Raw genomic sequence first — 26,305 nt, forward strand, 5'->3', positions numbered from 1 at the left:
AGATGATGAAAACCTCCCTTTTTTACACTGCCTAGTTTACCATGTAATGACCGCAATTGTTTATATATATATATATATATATACACTTTTGCTATTTTTTAACTGTAAATCATTTGGTAATTAATTTTACATTTTGTATCTTTGTTTCTTTACTCTTTTATTGTAAATCTATATCCTTTATTATGTTTTATATGCCATTGCTTTGTAAATGTGCTCGCAGGCAAATTATTTCAAAGTAAAATGAGCTATTGGCTTATGTTATTTCAAAATAAACCCCATAAACATTACTTTTTACACTGACCTCAGCGTGTGTGTGTGTGTGTGTGTGTGTGTGTGTGTGTGTGCGCGCGCGCGTAGTAAAAACGAAACACCAGCAGGAGGCAGAATAAGAGCCAGCGGTCTTGAAATAACGGGGATGGAGAAGCTTTAACCTTTAACTTCCGCCTTGGTCCTTCCTCTTCCGGTTACGGCGACAGCAGGTATGGCGGCGCCCTGCTTTTCTCTGAAACATTATGATTTTATTATCCACTGTAATCCTACGTTGTAGAACAAAATATGGTTGATTTCGAGTAAAGATGATACTAAGAACAAGTCTTTGTCTCTAATGATGCTACAATTTGATGTGTTTTGTGGATATTACGAGACATAATTAAGTTGTCGTTCCCGGGTCTACAAGGCCGCTAACTGAAGACTGAACTGAATATAGCAGAGCTGCCATAGCTAACTTGTGTCTTTACGTTGAATTTAAGTATAAATAATATTCTTTTCAAGTGAAGTTGTTAGCTCACATAATTTCGGTCAGTGTTTGATAAATTAACATCAATATTAGCCTGTGTAAATCACGTCTTGAGTCGTTAGACAGCACGGCTAGCAGAGCTAGCATCTTAGCATCATGTACCAACATTAACCGAACGTTGTATTTCTTTTCAGCTTCATCATGGTGCAGCGCCTCACTTACCGTCGTAGGTTGTCCTACAACACCGCCTCCAACAAAACCAGACTGTAAGTCCAACTCTACGCTGACTCTGTTATGTCGCCTGCTTGGGAAGCTGGCAGACATCATCCTCATTTATGTCCCATCAGTGTTGTAGCTGCACGTTGATATTGTTACCGTGCTGTCCTGCAGGTCCCGGACGCCTGGTAACCGTATTGTGTACCTGTACACCAAGAAGGTCGGCAAAGCTCCCAAGTCGGCATGTGGCATCTGCCCAGGAAGACTGCGTGGTGTAAGTAAACACATTATAGTGTGGTGAATGTTCTTTACTTGCCTCAGCAAGCTGTATGTATGGGGCATCTCTCCTGGTGCATGCAGTAAAAGTGTGCATATCTATACTGCCATCAATATAATAACAGCAAGAAGCGGTAGGCATGGTTGATATTCCTCTCAAATCCTTTACCGCAGAACAGTTCAAGCTGTAGTAGGGAATTCAGTTTTCTCTTGTTTTCCCACACAAACTTTGAAAGTTTTAAGCTACACTTGGTAACATTCGTATACAAAGACTTGGTTATATTGGCTGTCACTACATCCACAAGTGCAGAAAAGTGTAGTCTGTGAATGAGTTTCCTCTGAGCGGTAACTTGCTAAAAGAGTCTGAGAAGTCTGGGGCTGTTCATAGGACATTCAGGATGCCTCGGCATAATGATGCCTCAGTTACTTTCATACTACTGAAGTTGCTTCTCTTAGATCTATGGTGGAGTCAGTAATGTCACTTTTCAGCCATACTTGATGTTGCCGTAGGTAACGGTATGATGTTAGTATGTCAAGTTGAAATATTGTGGGTATCGCAAAATGATTTTTTTAGTCATAAGTTACACTGATAGTATTTTGAATAATATGATATGGCATACCCCTAGTTCCCCCCTCCTCCTATTGCCTCTAATTGCATCTTCTGTAATTTACAGTTGTGCACTGTAAACCAATCAGAGCTGAGGAGTCTGGAACGCAGCTCTCAGCAGGGCTCGACAGTGCGAGTGTTTCACTCGCATTTGCGACTCAAAATAGGCGTGTGCGAACTGTAAAAATTATTTAGGGGCACATGTGCGCATAAAAAAAATCAGCTGAAGCAGCCTATATTTTTGTCAAATGTGGTAATCTAACCACAAATGTTGGAACTCCAGACGCATTCCCTCTTCCCCGTGTGACACGGTTACAGGTGGTTTTCCAAGCCACTGTCTGAATATAAGTCCCACTGTCGGCAGCGTGGAAATAAGTCAAAGTGTGGAGGAAGTGGCGGACCTACGGGGAAGCCTGCTCCGTTCTCCCCGCAGTTGGGGACTGTTCTCCACGGCCAGGCTGTCGGCTGGGTGGAAATAAGTCAAAGTGTAGCGGAGACGAGGGACTGGGAAAAGCGGCGGACCTCCGGTGAAGCCTGCTCAGTTCTCCCCGCAGTTAGGGACCGTTGGCCACGGTACCGCTGCTGGGCAGGGTGGAAATAAAGCCCTTTTCACACAGAGTGGAAAACACATTATTTGATCAATTTACATTGTGCCCCTAAAGTTCTTTGTGTGCTCCTTACTTTTTCAACTTAGGAGCACATGTGCTCCTTGGGAAAAAAGTTAGCGTCAAGCCCTGTCTCAGTGATGTCAGTTTCTTTGAACTGCAGTCAAACTGCAGTCGCATGTTTCTCACCTCACTTGTTTTCAGAAACATTTTAGTGTACTGTTGAGCTGTAAAGCTGACTGAGTTTTGTGATCTGACTGCCGTTTTAGAAATAATCAACCAAAGTACTAAGCACTACCCACTGACTGGACCAGCGTTCTCAATTTACAGAAAAACAAAATGCTTAAATCTTTTTCTGAAAATGTGCAAGTAAGTTGAGTAATGGGCAACAACATCATCTTGATTTGTATTTGATCAGTGCTGCCTAGTTTAACTGTAGTTTGCCAGCAGTGACAGCTGCTCTGATTGGTTGGTTGTTCACATGCATTGAGGCCAGTAGAAGCAATATGAAGTGGCAAAGGAATATAATTATTCTTCGCACCTCATGTACTGCTGTGTGGATATAGTGACAGCGTAATGGTGTAAAAACATAGTAATACTCAAACATGTCAACTTTACAAGAGTAATTAATTTTCTTTCATCTATCCATGGAAGAATCTTAGGTCATCACTGTGAGGGTTTAAACTTAAACTGCATTACTGATGTTTTTTTATTTTCAAACTTTGCATCCTTAAGGTTAAAGCCAGGAGTACTAGAACTGCCTCTTGCTATTCAACATTTTCCCCAACTTTAAGACTGAAGAGTAGGCTTAGTGAATTAATGTGAAAATTGATGTTCATCAGTCCATAAATGTCACAACAGAAATGGCAAAGAAAGGCTGGAGGTATCTGAATGTGACCTTATGAGATCCAATCAAAAAGGAGTTGTGTAATCTCCTGCATGGAGATGGTAAGTTAAGATATTACACTTGAAAACATAACAAGGCACCTTAATGAAATCTGTGCTCTAAATATTTGGCTTTAGAACGAGGTCTCACAAATAAGCACTGTTCAGATTGGTGAGCTGCTTGTTGTGAACTGGTTCTTACCATACATCTAATCTGTGCATAAAGGTTTCGCTGTGGTCTAAGGTCTGAATCCAAAATGTACCACTGTAAGCAGAAGAGCACAGCAATGTAAGCAACATTATGTTCTTGAGGTCACAATCAAGCAGTCGTGTTGATTTAGGAACACTTAAGTATAAAGTGTGGCACATCGTAACTGCGCACTGAATTGTAAGACGTCATACAGGTATAACAGTTGCGACCATGGAAGTATAAACTCGTCATTAGTGCATTGCTCACATTGTCCATCTTTTTTAGGATGCTTGAAAACATTTTCTTGTCATTTCTATTGAGCAGCTTACAGTCTGAAGTTTGGTTTTTAACCATGCAGACTGTAAGCTGCTCCACTGCATCTGAATATATTTACATCAACCTTACCTGATTTGGGTTTTGTTTATTCTCTAAGTCAGTACATGTTGCGTACTGTGGTCTCATAGTTATTCTGCTGTGTCTTGTAGATCCGGGCTGTTAGACCTCAGGTTCTGATGAGGCTCTCTAAGACCAAGAAGCACGTCAGCAGGGCCTACGGAGGCTCCATGTGCGCCAAGTGTGTGCGTGACAGGTAAGCATTTCACATCATCCCTGACTGTCTTGCTGAGAAACACTGTGTGAGTTTTCAATGGCTAAAGCTGTGCCTAAATTGTCTCTCTTGCTTTTACCCTCAGGATCAAGCGTGCTTTCCTGATTGAGGAGCAGAAGATCGTCGTCAAGGTGCTCAAGGCGCAGGCACAGAGCCAGAAATCTAAGTAAAATGTGTATTTGTATTGCCACAATAAAAAATGACAAACAAATCCATGCAATGTCTTGGTGTATTTAATTTAAAACGTGGACATCTGTGACTGAGGTTTGTGATATTTGAGAGCCTCCAGTCTGATCGATTAAGGTTTGTTGCAGATATTTTGAAGAAATACCATTTAAAAATGTTAGGATTGTAAGAAAATGATTATTCTACGTTTTGAATGAAGCTTTACATGTGGCAAAATACGATATGGGCTACAATTAAAGATTTTGTGTCACTAGTTTAATAGAGGGTTATTTTTTTAAAGTGACAAGTAGTAATGCAGAGTAATGTCGACATTTTTACTAGCTTTGTCAGAAAACATGACGCCTGACCTATTAGAAAATTTGTTACCTGGAATGGACACTGAAGTGTGGATGAACCCCCGAAGGATTTAATAGGGACTCAACGAAAATGTGGTTTCTTGATTCTGTCTCATAACCCAGATATGTTATGGTTTTGCAAAGGTTGGAAAAGCTCTGATTTGATTAGAGTAATTATCTTGATGTAAATCAGTATATGAGCTGCTGGCATTAGGTAAATATCAAGCTATGATTAAGCAGCTGAAAATCAAAAGCAAGCCATTTGAAAACTGATATGTTTGTGTTATCTACAGTATTAACCATTTAGAGATACTGCACTGGACCAAGTCAATGAAATATATTAAACTGCTGCTGAACTCATGAAGGTTGTGGTCACATACTTAAGATAAGACAGTAAAGACTGCAGTATCCAAGAAAGTGATTCTCTCAAAGACCTATGTACTGTCCCTTTAAATTTACGTCACGCACACCCGAATTTTAATTTGGTAAATAATTTATCATAGCTTTAATAAAACCATCAGGAAAATATTTTTGCTGAAAATGCATTTCATATTAAAATCGCCATATAAAAATGTATTTGTTAAATGTTTGTAGAAATGATAGAACGTAGACAAAGAGTACTTCCGGGACACGTCAACATAGTCGCTGCGCAGACGGATCTCGCCCAGCGGCAGCAGCTGTCCTGTACCGATAGGCAACTTCTCTCTATAAACCATGGAGGTATTATACAGTATACCGTTCACTGTGCTGGAATGCCCAAATATAAAACTGAAGAAACCATCATGGCTACATATGCCGTCGGCTATGACTGTGTATGCGGTCGTTATCGTGTCCTACTTTCTCATCACAGGAGGTAAATGGCTCTGCTAAGCTAACATCAATGCAAGGCTGCTAGCTTGTCAAGGATAAATCTACTTAGTCTCAGTGTGTGATAAAGAAGTTAAAGCTCATTCATGTGAGGTTGAAATAATGCCGGACACTGTAGGCTTTGGTTGCATTGGTAAAATAGCTTGCTAGCATTAATGCAGTTATAGAATGAGAGTAAGTTAGGCTAACTTTACAGTTAGCTAGCACCAGACTGCATTTTGGTCTATTTGACAATCAAAAAGTCAAAAGAGGTTAGCACCACTAACGCTATTAGTCAGATTTAGTAGCTCTTCTGCATCTGAAACGATCAGCTTTCTGATTACTGAGCTGTAACGCTACTCAGACTTCAGTCCTGTTCTTTTATAGTCTGACTACTACTCATACTTCCCATGTACTGTAGGTATCATCTATGATGTTATTGTGGAGCCTCCAAGTGTGGGCTCAATGACTGATGAGCATGGACACCAGCGACCAGTGGCCTTTTTGGCATACAGGTATGTCAGCCAAAACACTGTGAGCATCTCAACAAACCACAGCTGAAGCAAGGAGCTATTTGATGATAGCCATGTCATTCTCAAATTAACACATAACAATTTAAAGCAAATGAAAACATTTGTTTTTCAGAGTAAACGGCCAGTACATTATGGAAGGACTGGCCTCCAGTTTCCTTTTCACGATGGGAGGCCTGGGCTTTATAATCCTGGACCGCTCCAACGCACCCAACATTCCGAAACTCAACCGCTTCCTGTTGCTCTTCATCGGTTTTGTCAGCGTGCTCCTCAGCTTCTTCATGGCCAGAGTGTTCATGCGCATGAAGCTGCCGTAAGTTAATTAAAGTTGAGAAATCACCTGCACATGTGATATTTCCTATTCAAACACAAATCTGTCCTACAGTCTGCAATCTTGCTGCTCTACACTGACATTTGTTGAGTCACAGTGTCTAAACAAATACATTTTGTCTTTGCAGAGGATACCTCATGGGCTAAAGACAAAGAGAGTGCACTTGAAACGATTTGGATGGACGCACATCAAATGCATCAGAACCCAACTAAAATTGAGGATGAACGCAACCTTTTGATATTATTAACAACCATTAAGGACTACAAGCACTGAGCTTGCTCAAGAAATTAGACCTGGCTGCACTGACAGTCTCGCACTGGCTCTGTCTCACTGGTGTTCAGCGACTTCCTTTTTCATTTCCAAACAAACAGATGCAGCAGAGGATAAAATACATCACTGAGTATTGTGCATCTGTAGCAAACTTGAGAAATTTAACTTCAGTTAAAAGTGCCAGCAGGTGAAATTTCTCTCGGCCACAGGAGAAGAAAAAGGAAAGGAAGTAGCCGAACGCTGTTGGCATGGAGATACAGATATGAAATCAAAATTAGCACTGTATGAGTCATTTTGAGCCGAGTCGGATTGATGTTTAAGTTGTACGTTTTTGTAAAGAAATCGTTGAAAAAGCCTTGTCACAGTTGCATTTTTGTACACGGACCTGAAATAAATCTTCTTTTCAGAGCTCTTTGCAGTCATCATGTATATACTGTTGTCCATTATAAACACAGTCTACATCAACATATCAAGAACTACATTGGGCAAAGATTAATGTACGTTTTGTGTATGGCTGTTTGCATACCCAATGGATAGATGTGTTTCCTCACAGGCATTGTAATTTGCCCCCCAGAAGGTGGCGTCATAACTCCACCTGACCTGGGAGTAGTGTTTCTGGTCTTTGCAGCATTGCACTGAGGTGTAACCTCCAGTATCGGGGCAACACCGGACAGTCATGAGCCTCAAATTTGGAGGCTTTTAACACTAATGTGATTTCATATGGTTATGTATCCTGAGCACAAACATTATTAGATGCTTATAATTATTGCTTCTTAAGTTAATGCCAGGTTTTAAAGCTATCAAGAGTTGACACAAGCAATATATCAACAGCTGTATTGTTCTGGGTCTTTTATTACCTGAGATCAAATTCAGAAGTACCTCACAGTTCTACATCGTTACTATTCGATTCAGTGGTGCGTGTAGTACACCCCATTACACACAGCGTAAGATGCTGGCACTGCTAAAAACACCATCTGTTGACAATAGGTAATTGGCTGTGGCACCTCTTAAACCTGTCTTTCCTCAGACTCAGAGGGAGGGAACAACTGTCTGCACTGTGAATAGTGATTAATCTTTATTTTCCAGCTGCATGGATACGCACATTAAACACCATAACTAGTGTTGAAAGCTGCTTATTAGTACCTTATTAAGATGTGACTCAGCTCGCCATTATTCATGTTCCACTGTCTCTGTTTTCTCTATGTCTAGATTGTGTTTCAAGTTATCCAAGGCAGTTTAAATATATTGCTAGAGAGCAAGTCTTAATACTTAAGATCACCCAAATTATGACAAGAGATTCCAAAAAGTCAAAAATAAACAGGAAGGAAGAAAGAAGACTGCATATTTGAGTCCAATGCAAGAATTTAATGGTCACTGTTGTTCGCTAGACAGTAAATCAAATCTTTGACATAAGGAAATCCCAGAGCTTATAATGACATCACATTAAGCACACCTGTGCTGTCATGCAGATACACATGGCAAATACAGTTCACAGTTGTAGTTCCCTTAGTCCTAATACTGTGCATCAGATTCTCCACAGATAAATCATATAGCAAAGACTGATTGTTACTCAATGCCTAATGCAATCAGGAAGTATAAACTGGGTCTACAAAACTATAATTACTGCCTTACGGTTGTTTCCATCCACCAACCAGTCAAGTTACAGTTTACATCTATGTCTGTCCACACCCATATGACGGTAGACGATACATAAAATATGGATGATGCTGAAAACCCCCCACAAATTCTTAAACACTGATGCTTCACACACATCTTCAACCCACCAATTCAGTATGTGACCAAATGTCTCCCCTTGTGTTCCTGAGATACGGCTTTCAATAATGGACAGAAAACATTATAACATCACACTGAAGTTTACCTTTTAACTTTTTGACATAAAATCAATCACTTCATTTTATCCTGTTAGACATTAGTGTGAAATTTTGTCAATGGGCATTTGAATTCTTGAGCTATGGCCAAAAACGTGTTGCGAGGTCACACTGACATTTGACCGCCAAAATCTCTGAGTCCCAGTGGACATTGGTCCCAAAGTTGAGTGAATTCCCTTGTGGCGTTCCTGTGATATCATGTTCACGAGATTGTTTGGGTTGTCTTGATTATGACAACATGACATTAATTAAAGTGACATTAGCAGAAGTTGTCTTTGTCATGACAAGCTGACATTAAATTTGTTTGGGATGTCCTTACTATGACAAGTTGACATTAACCAGAATGACATTACCAGAGGATGTCTTTATGTTAATGTCAAGCTGTCATTATAAGGACATCTGGAATTTCTCAGTTATGGGATCAATAAAGGTGTATCTTATCTTATCTTATCCAAGGACATCCCAAACAAATTTAATGTCAACTTGTCATGACAAAGACAACTTCTGGTAATGTCACTTTGATTAATGTCAAGTTGTCATAATCAAGACAACCCAAACAATGTCAACTTGTTATTACAAAAACCGAATGACACTTAATGACAGCAGTCATAACGTTTATGACATGTACATAATGTTTATAACAAGTTCATGACAGTGTCATGTAGATACCTTCAAGTGAAGTGTTACCCAACAAATATTTTCCTTCATTTCCCCTCTTCATTCATCTTATCATTTATCAGTGGCTCTTGAAATTGTCCACAAGATATTCATCTTCTTATTTCTTTCCATTTAAGTACAAACCTTTAATGACAGAAAGTCAAACTTGAAAACATACTATTAACCACAAACTGCTGGGATACGTTTATAAGCAGTGAAAACAATTGAATGTTTTAACATAATACCGTTTGATTTATTAACATTAAAATTCCCTGAAAATCATGGTCAAGTTAATGTTGGCAGAAATTAAAATACCTGAGAAGACACTGCTATCTCAGAGATATACAGTCTATCGTTATTAATGTAAAAACACTTTTCATTAGGTTAATTGTAAAGGCACCTTTTTTTTTGTCTTTATAGTGTCTGATCCCAGTTCTTTAACTATGTGAAAGCGTAAGTGTTGTTACGTCACAGCTCTGACTGTTCGGAGGCAGCGTTATGTCCTGAGGCGTTTGGTTTGTTGAGGAGCTCCTCGACTGCTCCCTTTGTTGTGTTCTAACCCACTGTGATACTGGTGTCCATTTTCATCAGCCGGCAGCTTGAGATAAAACCATGAAGAGATCAAGTTGAATTGAAAATCAGTGAGGGTGGAAAATCAAGAAAATGTAGACATGTGTTGTGGTTGTCTATCATACATTGATCTTCTCTATGTTTGGCCCTTTGAGTTTATTGAATTCTCTCACATGTTTTGAGACGATACAATTTCGGAAACAGAGTCACACTTACCTTTCTTTTACTGCTTTCATTCTCTACACTCAGTGTGTTGTTCAACTTCATGCCCAGTGCTTCCTCAAGCTCTGGAAACACAGACACAATAGCACAACTGAGAGCTCGTTCAGCGATAGCAGGTTACCGGTCCACACCTTGATCCTTGTACATAAATAATGCACGAGCCAGAAAGATGACACAACACCACAGAGGAAAAAAAGGAACAGGAACATTGGACGTACCTGTGAGAATGTGGTCGATCTTCCCCACCACCAGGTCAGCGTCTTCTCTTGTGAAACACATGGGAGGCTTGAACTTGAGCACATTGCGATGAGGTCCGTCAGCACTAAGGAGGATGTACTGTTCCTTTAGCCTGGGAGAGAATATGAATTATTCTCCACTGTGTATCAATTTAACGACGTGGTTAAGTTTTCCACCGCAGACATTCTGACTGCTCATAGTAGGAGAAGCACAGGTGGAACTGATAACACTAACAATGGCTCCTGCAGCCTTAACTCATGGTAGTAATCACACCTGTGCTTCTCCTGCCATGGCAAAATGTACGCTGTGAAAGAGTTCGAAACACTCTTGATAAAGATCCCAAACATTAGTAGAACCAATAACTTGTGATGCCGAGCACCTGCAGTTGAGATAGCTGGATGAGTGAATGTGTCCGTTTAAACAAAGTTCTGTGACGTTAAAATTCTGTGATTCATTTTGCAAATTATGTTGTTGATTAGGAGACTCCAATGAGCGTTTATTCCAACGACACTGTTGTAATGTCATCAATAAACACACCTTTCACCCATGACGAACAGGAAGAACAATTGTCAAGGTTAATATGATTGAATGGATACTGTTTGGTGTCTTAAAAATAATTACAAATACTATAAATTGCAGCATTTTGATTTCAAAAGCTGAACATGAAACACCTACATAAATGAGATGTCATGACTAAATAATTGAAAGGCTATAATAAGCTCCCACTTTCAAATATTGAGTACATACAATGCAGGTATTATTATTTAACTTTATTACCCCACTGTAAGTGTATAAGCTTTTTGTGGTGATATGAGATATGTGTTCTTTACGAAACACAATTGAGGAAACATGGTTGCAGTTTTCTCAGCAGACAACAGTGATTGCTGCAGGGCAGTATAATCTAAGCAGCCTCTCTGAGTTCTCACACTTACACTTACTTATATATGACTTCTTGGGCTTCTGCTGTAGCTGGAGTGAGCTTCAACCTGTCCTTCACAAGCTCCATCCCAGCAAAGAGGCCACGCCCCCTGCAGGATGTGACATTCTGTTTAGTCATCTCTGACCTCTGCTTACATCTCAGGAATATAAGCAACATGTTCTTGATCATCGTTTTGAGCCTCACAAGCCGAGTGCCATCTCATCATCTAGTTGAATTATACTGAAGAGAAGGCAGACATCTCTATGTCTCATTATGTCTAACTGTGGAGTCACTGAATTACATGTCGGTCCAGGGATTACAGAAACATGACATTCATATGCTGGTATCAGTCAGATATAATCAGCAGTGCTCTGGATCAGCTTTACTGGACATACACAGAGCTAATCAGCTGTAGCACATACTGTAACTGTGTGTGTGTGTGTGTGTGTGTTTGCATACCTGATATCACCAACCAGTGGATGCTTCTCCTTCTGCTTTTCCAGCAGATTGCTCAGGTATCGCCCCACACGCAGGGCATTACCCTGGAGATCCTCTTTCACAATCACGTCTAGGACAGACAGACCGATGGCACACGACACTGGGTTACCGCCAAACTGAGAAATTCAAAACCCAAACGTGGAGGAAAGATTACACCAAGGTTACGTTCACGCAGCTGATTGATCATCGGGAGCTTCTGTACACTGAGGGCAGAGCTGTGAGACAGTTTGATGCATTAAATATGTGACAGACTTAGTCACCACAGTCTTTTCGGTTATGCTGAACTTATCGCCCCAACAGACACCCGACTATTCTCACAGGAAAGAGCTGTAATCTGAGGTTCTCAATGAAAATCTTGGATGGAATGTATTTTTCCCATAATATGGAAAACAGATGTGTCGATGCGCCTGGCGAATATGGACAAGAGCATCATGTCAAGGATGAGGGGATCTAGTCTGCCATTTTTGGTCAACTTGGGAATTTTTCTGCAATCTGCTTTTCTAATTTTATTTTTTTTTGCAGATCTCAATAACTACATCATAATTCAAAAATGTGCCCTTTACTTAAACCATATATTAAGAATTTTGCATAAGTTTGGCACAAAATAAAGGTTTTTTTCAATATATTGATTGCACAGTTCCTCATTATTCTCCATAATGCTCTTACTGTATTAAAATACTCCATTCCCGATGACATGAAGGCCTCTGCCACCTCTCTGGTCGTGACCACACATGACAAGGGGTGGCCGTTGCCAATAGGCTTTCCCATGGTGACAATGTCCGGCACAAAGTCCTCTCCCTGAAGCTGGAAGGCCCAGAAGTGGGTGCCAACGCGCCCAAAGCCCACTTGGACTTCATCAGCGATGAAAATGCCCCCTGCTTTGTGGACATGTCTGCAGAGGGGCAGAAAAATCCAAAGGTGTAGAGAGAAACTCAAGTTAGTTACTCATTCTTTAAATAAGGCACACATTCACAAATGCATTAACACACAAGACAGGTTTGACTACTGTGGCACAGTCTGGAGCCATCTAAAGAAGATTCTTTAAATGTTCTGCAGCTAGTTTGTCATTTCAGAATGACAGCTCTACATAAAAGAGTAAGTAAAAACACTTTCAAGCACTGAGACTGAGCGTGAATGAATGTCTGGAATAACTTGAGTACATACTCTGCCACTTGCTGGAAGTAGCCCAGGGGGGGAATGACCTGCCCGCCACAACTCTGCAATGACTCAGCAATAAAAGCAGCAATCTGCACAAGAGAAAAAACACCAGGGCTATCAATCTAAAGCCAGACTGATAAACTGGAAAAGAGGAGGAGTTCTGGCATCTTTGACCCGTAGATCTCCCTCCGTCATGAGCATGTTACTGTCGGCCACTGTGAAGTAAAGCAGAAAAATCTTGCCAGTGTATTCACTTGTACACAGTTATTATACACAGAGAGCAGAGGAGGGCAAAATTTAATCACATTCATGTACGTCTCCAGTCGTCGTCTGCTGGGTTTCTTTCTGTAGATTCATATCTGCACAAACAGCCATTGCAAACTGCTTTCTTTATAATCCCTGAACTAAAATCCTGCATCACTGGCCACTGGAAGCAGAGCTGAGCTGCCAACAAAGATTGGACACTAAGAGTCCCCTCCACATGTTGTCTAAAAGCCAGAGTGCTCGGCTTGAACCTGAGAATCGGGAGAACAGGTAAAAGAGGAGAAAAGAAAAGAAAGTGGAGAAGGTGGAAAATGGAATGGGTGTTAATAAATAAAAGGGCTGCCACATCGTATATGATTTTTTCCCCTGTAATTTAGGGCCATTTCCTTAAAAAAGAGTCATCCTTTGAAAAGACAATCAAGCAATTAACACATGAGGCCATACGTTAGACATTTCTGAGGTCTCTCTTTCAATTAAGTCTGCAATATCAAACACAAACTGTACCTTGCCTCCTTTTTCATGGACTTTGTGTATCATATCTTTGACTTCATCTGCATATGCTGTCGCAGGATCAGGGTGGTCCGCTCTGTATTTGCCTCTGTACACATCTGGGCTAGGAGCCTGTATAGGGGATGAGACACTGAGATTATTACGAACACAGAGTCACATTCAGGCACAAAAAGAGAGATACTGCAAAGTGTCAGAACTCGTGCAAAATTTGCTTAATATTTGACAGTGGTGTCGACGGACAGATTTGTCCCAAAATGCAATGCATAACAAAAACAGCTGAGAAAATGTAATTAATTGTAGACAGTTGCAAGACTAGTCCAGCAGCATCTCAGAAAACAATGACAAGGAGATATTTATGACATCTGCTGACACAGCTCTTGCATATTTTCCTTTTCACACACCTGTGACATTAAGTTCTAAAAGTAACAACCAAAACAGTATACTATGCAGACATGTTTATGATTTTACATATATGTCTGTGAAAGTTATCTTTGTGTTTACATTTCACCTTGGACTGTGTACAATGTTGGTCGACTAGCATTTCAACCGCAGCTTAATCCCTGACTGTCTACGATTATGAAAAAAATATGCAAGCTGGCAAAGCAGACTGACTTGCCACACCTTTGGCATGTGACACTAGAGCTGGGTATTCCACAAGCTGCCATATCAAGCTTCACCAAGGCTATCAAGGAAAAGAGCAGAGTGCACAGACGCCTGCAACACAATGCAGGGAGGTTGTATAATTTTAGCTTGTCTGCTCACAGGCTGTTCACTCCAACAACCTCAAAGTCATACACGTATAGAAGTACACCAACAATTATTTTGTATAACACTTCCATAAAGTGGGGGATTTGAAAGATTTAAGATTAAAGATTTAATTCTGTTCCAAACACACACAAAATATTGTAACGGTGGCTTTCTACTTTAAATGCACTGATTAAAATACTTTGCGTTTTTTTTTCCTGACCATTCCAGTGGACAGAGAATCAAACCACAAGTAAAAAGGTCTTCAAAGACCATTTTTCAACAAAAATCACGCATTTATTTATTTTTCATGAATGGTTAACTCATATCAACGAATAGCGTGTTGCTTTAAAACACACTGTTTATACATATTTTGTGTTGTATTTGTCACCACTACTCAAAATATCCTTAATTTCTCAAGTATCTCCAGAAAACAGTGTGTCGAAAACCTCCTGAGATAAATATCCTGTGGACAATAGGATACAATAAAAGCTAACTGTATATTAGAAAACTGAATCTGATTAATTTCCAGTGACACTCAGATCCCCTTCTATTGGAATGGATGGGGGATTTAAAAAAACAGAAACTCATTTTACAAACACACAACTTTCTAAATAATGACAGTGTCGAAATATGATTTGCCTACGATTCAACTCCTGGAGATGAGCTAGAAAAATAGCTCCAATTTCACACATGGCTGCCTATGGTGCATTTTTTCGGGCATACACTTGGGACATAACCTTCCTGTTCTGCCTCATTCCAGAGGCTCTCCTCAGGTAGAGATTGAGTGATAGTGCAGGAGAATTTAAATCACTGTGTTTCTCAAAGCATCTTATCATGATGAGTGCTTTTGACTAAAAGGAAAAAAGCCGCCAGTAAGTTGTGTAGTTTTGAGATGTTGGTCTTCAGGACTGGGCTATCTGGTTAATAATAATCCGCCGCCCTTCCTCTCGCTGTCCTCTGTGATTAAAAAAAGTGTTTTCAGGGGGAAGCTAAAACTCTTGTGCCTCAAGTCACCAGAAAATGCCTCCCATTCAAAAGCACTTTGGTTGCACCTTGCCCTCCAGAATATGTAGAAAAAAATACTGGTGTTTCATGCCTCTGACTATTCTACACACACACAGACACACACACACCTTAATCTATACACCTTAATCCCCGTGCAATAAGTACATGCTCAGTAGCTTGCCAACACCCAGGAGTACAAGTTGAGTCATGGTGTTTTAATACTGTGCACGCAGGCAGACAGGGAAAAGCACTCACCACATGGACAGATGGATTCCGCTCAGCATCTGACAGATGGTGGAACTTATAAGGACTGATGTCAATGAGCGATGAGACATGGCCGTGATACGCACTGCAAACAAAGCAAACACGGGCCATGGACCAAATCATCTTCGCTGCAATATCATGTGGAGCGTGCAAAACATGGATATCTGAGGACAGAAGTATTTTCACCATACAAAAGTATATCATAAGAAATACACTGAACAAAAGGACTTTCATCACTAATCATTATCTGCATGCTTTCATTTTGCCTGTCTGGCACCGTACCAGGTGTTTTTGAACAATGACTGGGCAGTAACACTTACTTTTCCAACGTGATGATATCTTTGTGGCCTGTGTACTGCCATGCTAGTCGGAGGGCCAGGTCGTTGGCTTCGGAGCTGAAGTTGAAAGGGGCAAGGGTTACTTGAAGTTACTCAGTCACCACAAAATACACAGGTGAAGCCATGGGTGTCACAAGCACGTCAGTCACAGTTTGATGTTTTACTTCCCAATGTGAGGGCAAATGAAGTGACACCTATATATAAACACTGGTAATGGAGTGTAAAGATGAAGTACGCTTGAAAATCTCAGTGAGATATTGAAGCTATTTCAACTAGGGATGCCCCAAACAAGTTTTTTTTTGCTCCTGATCCATACCTGAGTCATTTAATATTGAGTATCTACCCATACAGAGTCCTGGGGTCTCATTTAAATCAGTTAAAAAATGCCTAGATCAGTCCTAATCCCCATTTTTGAGATCACATCGGGACATCCCTAATTTCAAATCAGAAACATATTTTTCTTTACTTTGTTCTACAGTATCATCAGCAGAGTTTATATCTACATTTCTATGAACGTGTCAGCTCGACAGTAACTGTAGACTCATTGGAATGATCCTGTTCTGGCGTATTTGCCCTATCTATATTTACCCCTTAATACATAAACCACTCAAGTTAGCGACCTACACCACTTTTGCAGGCTGAAAATGGAATCACACTGCAAAACAAAAGAGCTGGCAACATGTACATACTGTACATGGCCTCCATTTTGACTTGTTTTTTCTACACTAGATAGCCACAATAACGGCATAATGTGGACACACAACACAATATCCATATGTGATTGTTAAATATTTAATTCCAAAACTGTGGGCATAAATATGTTGCTATGCTGCACATTTTCCAGGTCTGGAAAAGTCATGGAGCTAGTAAAAATCATTGAAAGTTTTGGAGGCGTCAAGGAATTTTGTTGTGTAAAAAAAAAAAAAAAAAAAGGGTGTCAGAAACCTCCTGTGGATAACCTTCCACGTAAGGTAACAGGACGGCAAACCTATTTTCTGTAGCTGATGACATAACATAGCTCTAACAAGTGTCGATGTGTGACAACATTGTTTCTTCTTTCTTTTCTCCCTGTGTTCCTTCTCTTCTTCCATGTATGCCGGCTATCTTAAATTATAGAGTGAATAGAGTTTGAATCTGATATGTTAAAAAAAAATGCCAGGCAAGTGGGGCAAGAAAAATAAAAATTACGGGTCCTTTAAAAGTCATGGCAAAGCTTTTCATTTTTGTCCATGAGAATGTGTGGCAACACTGTTAGTAAGGGACTGTTCGTTATTTATCAGAGGGGAGGGGGTGGTGAAAAACGGGTGAGCCACTTTTATTATTTTTTAAGCACTAGTAAGGGAGTTACAGTTTTTGATTTGACTAAGGGGAGGGACATTTGACTTTAAATGGTCGTATTTTGTATTTATTTGCATTTTTTAAAAAAGTAAAAAAAAAAAAAAACTGGCTCATGCACACCTTTGAAGAGTCTCCTGAACAGGTACATAGGAAAAAACTTTAGCAGGTCAAGAAAGAAAAAAGATTCCCACACACTGTTGCCAAACTTGCAAAATATTTAATGGGACAAGGCAGCTACGTTTCGGTCTGCCTGACGAAGGTTGTAATGACCAAAACGTAGCTGCCTTGTCCCATTAAATATTTTGCAAGCTTGGCAACAGTGTGCGGGAATCTTTTTTCTTTCTTGTATTTATTTTGATTAACATCAGAAGTCCAAAACCTGCAAGTGGGTTAAAAAGGCATGTTTTCTTTTTTAAAAGAGCTAGAAACTGTGAAAACAGAAATTATCGTCAGATTTTCAAGTTTCTGACAGTCATTGAACACATCATGTGTGAGGAATGCTTCTATCAAGACACGCATTCAAATCTAAGTTAAAAAAAAAGTGATCACAATCACTTTTTTCTATGTCTCATGTAAAAAGTAACCAAATAGAAACCGTTTGCACTAAACAGATCCGGAAAAAAAACTGCACTTCTGTGTGCTTGCAAAAGGTTTTTTCTCCAGCATTTTGTTTTTAACTTTTAAGTTTTTTAAATCTAAGACCAGCCACCATGCCAAGTTACTGATATTCTGGCTGCTGCTGTCACTGTTGTGTGTGTATAAAGGCTAAGACATACTTTCCAAACTGTTTATTCTGGCAAAACAGTCATTATATACACATGTTGCTGTGTGTATGTGTGTGCTCATTAATGTTTGTTGGTTTTGTGTATGGCTTTCATGCAGCCATATTCTGCTGAAGTGCGCTGTTTGCTTGTTGCATTAGCTCCATACCTACATTTGGTGGGATTATACAGGAACAGAGGGTCATGCATCCCTCTTCTGATAAATAAAGAACAGTCCCTGAGGTGTTCCAGTTCATCCCAGATCTCACACACACCTTAGAAAATACTTACAGTAATAACGTCTCTGTATTGTCTGTTTTATAACTTCTCTCAAGGCACCTATTTCCCCGTGACTGATAAATACACGTATACAGTCTGGTATTGAGTGTATATGGATCGTTATCTACAACATTATTACCCTTGACCAGATAATTCCTGTTCACACTGCAGAACTCCAGCAAGTGGTGTAAATAAGTAACCACACCAGACTGGTGCAGTTTGATGACTATTAGGAAGACTGAGAGGGCTGGACATGCGTTATATAATGCTGTAGTTTGTTTCTGTGGAAGTCTAGACATGGCCCATGAAGGCTGAGCTGGAACTTTTCACTTTCAAAGTGTTATTAGATAGACTAATATTGCTGTTGTTCTAATTCAGGAGAATTATCATACTTGAAAATCCAGATGAGCAGGATGATCAGCTGAGACAACTGTTGTTTTTTTCCCCTTCTTGATTACAGTAGCATAGCCACACATATTTGGACGATACCCTTTTATCTTACAATTTATAGCATTACAGCAACGTAGCAAAAATATATCGCTCCTAATGGGGAAAGGCTGAAGTTCAAGTAATTAAAGTAGATGGAAGAGAAGACATGAATATAATGCCAGTCAATATACCTGTTGTGCCTTTGCCAACACCTACTGACCCACACCCAAAAAAAACAAGTCTGGCTAATCTTCCTTTATGGTGTTTGAGGAGTGTGACGACACGTGGACATACCCAGAGTTGACAAAGTAGCACACAGACAGCTTGTCAGGCAGTGTGGCTTGCAGCCTCTGGGCATACAGCACAAGATTGTCGTGCAAGAAACGCGAGTTGGTGTTGAGTAGTTCCATCTGCTGAGCTCCTGCCTTCACCACATCCGGGTGACAGTGGCCCACTGAGAAAAGGAGGAAAAGGGTGCACACAGGGTTAGAACTGGTCCTCACATTCAGGCATCTGACTGCACTTTCTGGTCGAAACATACCATGACAGCTAATACCAAAGGCACATAATTGGAGGTTACGCTGAGTGGTCAATGTGGTGCGCCAGATATCCTGTATATATTCCTGTTTTGCCTGTGCTTAGTCACTCCCAAATTAGGTGCACATTACATGACAACTTTGTAGAGCAGATCAGGTCATGTCAAGTGCGTCTTCAAATATGACGCCTCAAGCTTTGATTGCATATTTGAACACAAACCTAACACAACACTTTGCGAGAGAGAACAGCTCTCTTGTGTTCTTGTTTTGTCTACATTGTTATAAGCCATGACATAGATGTGGTGTAAAAACAGATCTGATGTACAGACCGTGAGCCACGTTGTTGATGCAATCCAAGTAGCGCTGTCCCCTTTCGTCATACATGTACTGGCCTCTGGCTCGCACAATCTTGATCGGGTCATGGCTGAAGAAAATCTTACAAGATGGCCTGTGGAGGAGATAATGTTGATATTTTAATGTGTGCAAGTTAAGATAAGATCACTACACACGAAGCTTAGGCAAAGGTAAAGGTGTGCCCTTCACCCTGGTTTAACAGTTTTTATGTTGTACACAAGTAAATGTATTACATTATAAGTCACGAGCAACAGCAAAATACTGTAATGGAAATATACTAACTACTACTGCAGCTTACAGACACCACATTGTATGTTTTAACCTCACTGATAAAGCATTCACATTCTTAATATGTGCACAATTGAATTAGCTGCTTAGCTACACATGTATGAACTAATTAATGAATACATTGTATTTCAGAAACAAATTCTTTAAAGTTTGGCGTAAAAGTTTCAACTGCTTTATGTAATAACGTTTACAGGCAAATACAGAGCTGCTATGCTGCTATAACTTAACGCCTGTCATCTTTAATATAAACTTTGTAGCGTTATACAACTGCAAAATGTCGTTATCTTACCCTACGTGCTTCTTCCTCAGGTCTATCGTCTTCTTTTTCTCCAATATTTCCGCAGACATCCTGATGTTGTCCAGCTGGAGGACGACGCACTCGAAAATTAGCTACATCTGCTCGAGCACAAATTACCCTGCTGTATATACATACACACACACATGCTCGCGCGCGCGCACCGGCAGAGAGGCACGAGAACACCCGGACATAAGCGGCGGCTCGCGCAGCTCTCTCGTGCTGCCATCTAGCCGGAATTCCTACAGCTGACAACAGTATGCAGGTGCCTCGAGGGCAGTGACGTATACAACTGTGTATGTGTTAGTGTGCATTTACTCAAGTAGGCATACTGTACCTGTACCTGTACTTTAGTGACGAATTTCCATTTTATTCTACTCTGTAGGCCACTTGAACAGAAGCAGATATTGTAGCCACTTCATTTATTTAACAGCCACACACTGGTGGGATGTAGGCTAAGTACATGCACTATTTTGATGTAGCTGCACTTGAATATTTCCATTTCTGAAAATTCATACTTCTACTCCACTACAAGAGGGACACATTGTATTTTTTACCTTACTATATTTACAAAAAAAAAAAAATCACAAAAATGTATATTTTATACCTAAAAATATAATTAGCTGATTAAAAATTACGCATTGTTGTGAAAAACAACTGTATAAATAATAATTCAAATGAGCTCCACCTCTACATTAAATACTCACTGTTGGATGCCTCAGTGAACCGGTCAAGTTGCAAGTTGAAAACATAAATGCTTTACACACATATATTGTTTTTGTCATTTATATCTTCAGTTCCTGACCAAACGTCTCTCCTCCTGATCCTGAGTTCTGATGTTGAATAATGGCCAGTAAAGTTTTTGCAGAGCATGATGATGTCACGGTGCCTTTTGGATATAAATCATCATCTTTTCCATGAGTTTATCCTATCAGATATTTGTGTGAAATTTTGTCATAATTTGCATATGAATTCTTGCGTTTGGACCAAAAACATGTTTTGTGAGGTCAAAGTGGCTTTGACCATAAAATTCGAATCAGCTCATTCTTAAATCCAAGTGGACGTTTGTGCCAAATTTGAAGAAATTCCTTCTAGGTGTTGAGGTATCACGTTAACAAGAATAAGATGGACGCAAGGTCACAGTGACTTTCGACCACTAAAGTCTAATCATTGTTGATTCCAAGTGGATGTTCGTACCAAATTTAAGGAAGTTCCCTCAAGGCATCCTGAGATGTCGTGTTCACGAAAATGAGACAGACGAAGTAACAGTGACCTTGACCTTTGACCTATGGCCACCAACATCTAATCAGTTCATCCTTAAAGTTAATTTATACTTCTGCGTTGAATCAGCGCAGTTGCTACGGTGTAGGCTCCACGTCAACGCAGAGCCTACGCTGTTGCCTGACGTGCACCTCCCCAGAATTGTAACTACGTGTCTTGGTGACGCAGACAACCTGTCTGATTCTGTATACTGGCACCATTTCCCTCAGTGGAAACAAAGCTTGTATTTATGTTTATTTCACAGATAAGAAACGATGAATTGTGAAAACAATAAAGCCCCCACAAAATAGCATTATAAGTCTTGTGAGATTTATCCTTCAGGGATTTATACTTCAGGATTTATCCTGGTTTCATATATGAGCAGAGGAAATCTCCGCTCGTTGCTAGGCTAATTTATACAATGTAAAATGCCATAGGCTGGCACTAATAACGTTAGCATGTCATATTTGTTTGGAAAACATGTTTAGTACAGGACAGTTGTTTTGTCAGTGAACTTTCTGAGTTTTAATGGAGCCCTTATGTGTGCCGTTACCTCTGTTAAACATCACTGTTGTCCCTGGTTTTATATGAGAAGAGGAAAAGATAGCCGGCCGCCAGGCTAAGCTATACAATGTAAAATGCCATCAGCTTGTGCTAAGCCAGTATGTGTACTTGTGTTTGAAACGGTTTCTATTAAGCCATGTTTAATGTGTTTTGAATCAACTAAACTTAACAGCACTTCACAGAAACCTCCACCGCCGACTAGTGTTTTGGAGGTGTAACTGCAGAGTGACACAAACCACCGCACAAGTAAAAATACTCACGACGATGTAGGCGACGTGTGTAGGCTACGCACGTAGGGTCTATGCATAACCAGAAATCTTGCTTTACATCCAAGTGGACAGCCAAATTTAAAATAAATAAATTAAATCCCTCAAGGCATTATACAGCATAATAGCATATATAAAGGTAGCCATTTTACAGTTCTTTAATTTGCATATGTTGTGTATTTGCAATATAAGTTGGGTTAAAATGCAAGCTTTAAGAGTTGCATGAATATATCTTTCCTGGCTCATAATATTACACATAATATTCAGTGATCTAAGTCACTGCATGTGATATTAAAGGACTATCAATAAAGGCAAGTCTGTTGTTTGATGTATTTGAAAGACTGTGTTTATTTGGCTCCAACAGTACAGTCATATGAAATGTCATCTTGAAATATAGTCGTGTGTGAACACAAGGGTCTTCAAAGAAATGTCAATCAAGTGGGTAAAAAAAAAAAGAGTAATACAAACACAGAACAGAAACTGAACATATACCACAACCCCAAAAAAATGCAGTTTTAACTCAATGCCACAATGTGGAGTTTGCTTCTGCACCAAGACTGCGTTTTATTTTGGAGAGTATGTGGCAATACACTTGTTTCAGTAAGGCTGCAGTGTATTGGTTTAGATCTGTAAGAGTTTCTGATAAGAGACCAGTGTCTTTTAGCATTATGCAGATGGATGTTACTTTGTCAATTATCCCACACCACCACTTTTAATCTGGGAGGTCTCGATGAGTAAGTGGGTGTGTGTTAGGCTGACTGTGTCTTCAGAGGAAGACCTGACTCAGAATATTTCTGCAACTATGACAAATACACAGATGTGGCCTATCACTGAGTCATTTTGGAGCCTCTCACCAGCTCAGCTAATACTGATATGGAAATAAATGTCATATTTTGGCACTTCTGCTGATAGCAGAATAAACTAAAATTGAATATGTAACAAGGAAACACAACAATCAAACAAAAACAATCAATCAAATAAAAAACAAAAATCAATTAAAAAAATTAGCTGCACATGCTAAAGATACAGCAACTTGTGAGAACAAATACTGTAACAAAGGCTGGAAATCAAATCACAAAATTTAAAAAAAAAAAAAAACAGATTGCAAAAATTTAGTAAATATTACATAATGGAAATAACATTTTGAAACATGAGTGAAGGGACAGTATTTGAGGAAATGTGTTCCAAAACTGATGTTGACATTTGTTTCTTTGTCTTCGGGTAAATAAACATTTTCTTTCCAGGTAGTGGTACACAGGGTAGCATGACTGAGCAAATGGAGCTACAGATATCACAACGATGTGACATTTCAGCTGCATTTGATGCTACACACATTAACCAAAGTATAAATTGCACTTCTTGTCAAATGAGCACACATTTTAACAGTACATTAATAATCCACTATACATATATCAAACTACATTCAATGCAAAGAGAGAGAGAAAGAGAGAGAGAGAGAGAAAAGAGGAAGCGTGAGAAAAAGCTGTGATGTTTAACTTTACGCCGCTGCATTGGCCGGGCCTGTCGACACTCAGGCCATCAGTACTCTGTTGTCATAGTTAGCTTTTCGACACACAAAATTAAATAAAAGCAGACGAACCATTGTAAGGCCTATGATCTAAAATAAATGCACAGTGAATACACACTGGTCTGGTTTTTCGTAAATGACCGCCTTCCTTCACACTGTTCCATTTGCATAACTGTTATGTGATGCCCCGAAAATTCCTCATGATACCAAGAAAGAGCGGAAACTGACATCAAAAGCCGACTGAAAGGAATGCTGTTTAAAACCAAAAATGCCTTCATTTAAGAAATTATAGAAAAATAAATAATGTACCACTTAAAATACTGAGACAAATACACAAATATATGCACAGAAAAACTTGTTTCATACATAAAACCCCAACGACAATAAAGAAACCTGTTGTGTAGTTCTTGCCACTGGTAGAGCGCATCAACGGAGCTGCTGTTGACCTGCTATCAGATAGCACCATTATAATCTATACAGATGTGCACCCATTCTTAATAACCATGAGATGAACTGTACAATCAAACCATATGGAAATAAATCTCCTCAAATCCACCTGTGGTTGCTGCTACGTCACAACAAAATGTTGGTGTTTCACATCTGCCCTTACAGTAAATCATTCATGCATATTTCTAACGCTGAGGAAAACAAGTACAGAGCATCACCTTGCATAGCACCCACTATGTCAGAAGGCAATTTGAATATAAGAAATATGAAAGGATGACTGGTGAAAAATAAACCTATTGCTCCATCTGATATGGAATGTGACATAACTGGCCACCAGTTAGACTGTGGTGAATCATTGGACGTCAACCAATTAGCTGTGTCTGTCAAATTTAGCTTTTCTTGCACTGTAATATACATTTTTATATGTTTAAGACAACACATGAGGTGTAATGCGAAACATAATCTGCCCTGAATCGGACACATCTGAAATACCAGCTGCTGTGTGTTCAGGTAAAACCAATTACGAACCCCAACCCCTGAAACAAAGCTTACACTTCCGATACACGCCCTCAATTCAATGCTTATCGTCAACATTTAAGAAATTCATAAGTAATAAACTGTGTACATGCAGTGAACTGACAACACTGTACAACCAACATCCCATACAACAAGTCCAGAATGAACAAGTAGCAGATTTGTTACACTGCTGGGTGTGTGTTTTTTTGCACAAACAATGAGCTTCTTCAAAACCACGGGTAAGATCAGAGGCAGTCGAGATGGATGCAATCTTACCGTGAGCTCAGGTGAAGCTGTAACCTACATGCTATTTCAACATCTTGTAAAGTTAATATGAAAAACAGTGCGCAATGTGTGTCTTTCCAATACTCCAAACAAAGCTTACCCTCCTGAAATAAACACCATTCCAATAATCCAAAATATGATATAAAGTTGTACATTTCTGATAAAGGAATGAATAAAAGCTTGAGGCACCGAAGGCTATTATACACAAAATACAATGTTAAAGAATGAGAGCAAAAAACAAAAAGTCAAAAGAAGAAAACATGATTGCATTCTGTTAACGCTCTCAGTAGATCTCGCAGCGTTGCCTGTGAGGAGAGGCGCATGCTCCAGCTGATCTCCGTGGAGATCGATGAGACTCTCAGCGACTCTCCTGCAGGGATCCATTCCCGTGCTCAGAGAGGGGGGCGGGCATCCCGAGCAGGCCTGTCCAATCTCAAATCCACGTGATTTGTTTTCCCAACTGTGCAGTGAGCCTGCTAAGTTCTCCCCTCTTGTCCGGAGACGTGTGGGTGTGGGAGCCACCACACGGATGATGGTGATGACGACGATGCTGAGCCACGTGAGTGAAACGTCAGTGAAAACCTGCTGATGTCATACCCTCTGCAGGCATCACCACAATAAAGCAACAATAACCAACAACTTAGCTTTCAGGGGATTTTCAGGCTACCAGCCATGGCGTGACTCCCTTGGGAAGATTAAAGGAAAGCAGAAATTACTAATTCAGAGCTCTGGGGTTGTTGTTGTTTTTTTTATGTTAGTGTTGTTTTCTGCAGAAGCCATGACGCAACCACAAACAGTGACAGGTATGTACAATACATATAAATATAGTTTACTACTCATGCTTTTGCAGGGTACGGGGTGCAATGTTCTGCTTGGCACAGTTTTTTTTCCTCTTCTTTTTTTTTTTTAAGTCTTTTAGAAAATGGTGCTGCATGAATGGGCGGTGAGCTTGTTGAGACCAAACAACACAAAACACCTAGCATTTGGTGTTAGAGAGCCAGTCCAGATCCTCCTCCTCCTCCTCCTCCTCCTCCTTCCACGTCTCCTTTCACCCCCTGGGAATCTGGCTGGGCTGCGACGCTCCAGTCTGAGCCATGCAAAGACTACAGAGACAAGTTCTGCCGCCAGCCAAGGATCAGAACTCCACCACGATGTGGATGTGAGAGAGCGGACACACACATTTTTTTTTGTTTGTTGTTTGTTTGTTTTCCACACGGTGATGTGAGTAGAAGCAGCTTAGAGCGTGACACTCGGGACGATT

General features: G+C 40.0%; 4 protein-coding genes across 4 annotated transcripts in view; 2 read left to right on the forward strand and 2 right to left on the reverse strand.

Moving 5' to 3' along the window:
- The first annotated feature begins 415 nt into the window (after window positions 1-415).
- On the forward strand, window positions 416-4,337 carry rpl34 (ribosomal protein L34). Its single transcript, XM_049567940.1, has 5 exons — window positions 416-479; window positions 931-1,002; window positions 1,127-1,226; window positions 4,001-4,104; window positions 4,208-4,337. The coding sequence occupies exons 2-5, from the start codon at window positions 938-940 to the stop codon at window positions 4,290-4,292; spliced, it is 354 nt and encodes a 117-aa protein (XP_049423897.1). The 5' UTR covers window positions 416-479; window positions 931-937; the 3' UTR covers window positions 4,293-4,337.
- A 944-nt stretch (window positions 4,338-5,281) lies between these two features.
- ostc (oligosaccharyltransferase complex subunit) lies at window positions 5,282-6,785 on the forward strand. Its single transcript, XM_049567938.1, has 4 exons — window positions 5,282-5,496; window positions 5,911-6,004; window positions 6,135-6,332; window positions 6,478-6,785. Exons 1-4 carry the CDS (start codon window positions 5,358-5,360, stop codon window positions 6,494-6,496), a joined length of 450 nt encoding a protein of 149 aa, XP_049423895.1. The 5' UTR covers window positions 5,282-5,357; the 3' UTR covers window positions 6,497-6,785.
- Window positions 6,786-7,971: 1,186 nt separating this feature from the next.
- etnppl (ethanolamine-phosphate phospho-lyase) lies at window positions 7,972-20,357 on the reverse strand. The gene is made up of 13 exons (XM_049567933.1): window positions 20,173-20,357; window positions 19,571-19,689; window positions 19,000-19,159; window positions 15,881-15,955; window positions 15,552-15,645; window positions 13,539-13,655; window positions 12,777-12,859; window positions 12,279-12,504; window positions 11,574-11,728; window positions 11,134-11,223; window positions 10,177-10,307; window positions 9,953-10,023; window positions 7,972-9,764 (listed from the first exon to the last, which is right to left on the reverse strand). Exons 1-13 carry the CDS (start codon window positions 20,229-20,231, stop codon window positions 9,663-9,665), a joined length of 1,482 nt encoding a protein of 493 aa, XP_049423890.1. The 5' UTR covers window positions 20,232-20,357; the 3' UTR covers window positions 7,972-9,662.
- A 2,262-nt stretch (window positions 20,358-22,619) lies between these two features.
- Window positions 22,620-26,305, reverse strand: part of LOC125883561 (collagen alpha-1(XXV) chain) — a 191,514-nt gene continuing 187,828 nt past the window's right edge. The window contains exon 38 of the mRNA XM_049567941.1: window positions 22,620-25,729. Within this exon, the coding sequence (XP_049423898.1) occupies window positions 25,703-25,729 (27 nt within the window). The 3' untranslated portion in view covers window positions 22,620-25,702. The remainder of the gene's footprint in view (window positions 25,730-26,305) is intronic.

The sequence above is a fragment of the Epinephelus fuscoguttatus genome, linkage group LG23 (assembly GCF_011397635.1).
Source record: "Epinephelus fuscoguttatus linkage group LG23, E.fuscoguttatus.final_Chr_v1".
Taxonomy (NCBI): domain Eukaryota; kingdom Metazoa; phylum Chordata; class Actinopteri; order Perciformes; family Serranidae; genus Epinephelus; species Epinephelus fuscoguttatus.

Excerpts from the sequence above, each read along its gene's own strand:
- rpl34 (XM_049567940.1), top strand. The coding sequence starts at position 938 with ATGGTGCAGCGCCTCACTTACCGTCGTAGGTTGTCCTACAACACCGCC. Across the intron at positions 1,227-4,000 it reads GCCCAGGAAGACTGCGTGGT|ATCCGGGCTGTTAGACCTCA; the intron begins GTAAGTAAACAC and ends TGTGTCTTGTAG. Across the intron at positions 4,105-4,207 it reads GCCAAGTGTGTGCGTGACAG|GATCAAGCGTGCTTTCCTGA; the intron begins GTAAGCATTTCA and ends TTTTACCCTCAG.
- etnppl (XM_049567933.1), bottom strand. The coding sequence starts at position 20,231 with ATGTCTGCGGAAATATTGGAGAAAAAGAAGACGATAGACCTGAGGAAG. Across the intron at positions 19,690-20,172 it reads CTGAGGAAGAAGCACGTAGG|GCCATCTTGTAAGATTTTCT; the intron begins GTAAGATAACGA and ends TCTCCTCCACAG. Across the intron at positions 12,860-13,538 it reads TCCATGAAAAAGGAGGCAAG|ATTGCTGCTTTTATTGCTGA; the intron begins GTACAGTTTGTG and ends TCTCTTGTGCAG.
- ostc (XM_049567938.1), top strand. The coding sequence starts at position 5,358 with ATGGAGGTATTATACAGTATACCGTTCACTGTGCTGGAATGCCCAAAT. Across the intron at positions 5,497-5,910 it reads CTACTTTCTCATCACAGGAG|GTATCATCTATGATGTTATT; the intron begins GTAAATGGCTCT and ends CATGTACTGTAG. Across the intron at positions 6,005-6,134 it reads GTGGCCTTTTTGGCATACAG|AGTAAACGGCCAGTACATTA; the intron begins GTATGTCAGCCA and ends TTTGTTTTTCAG.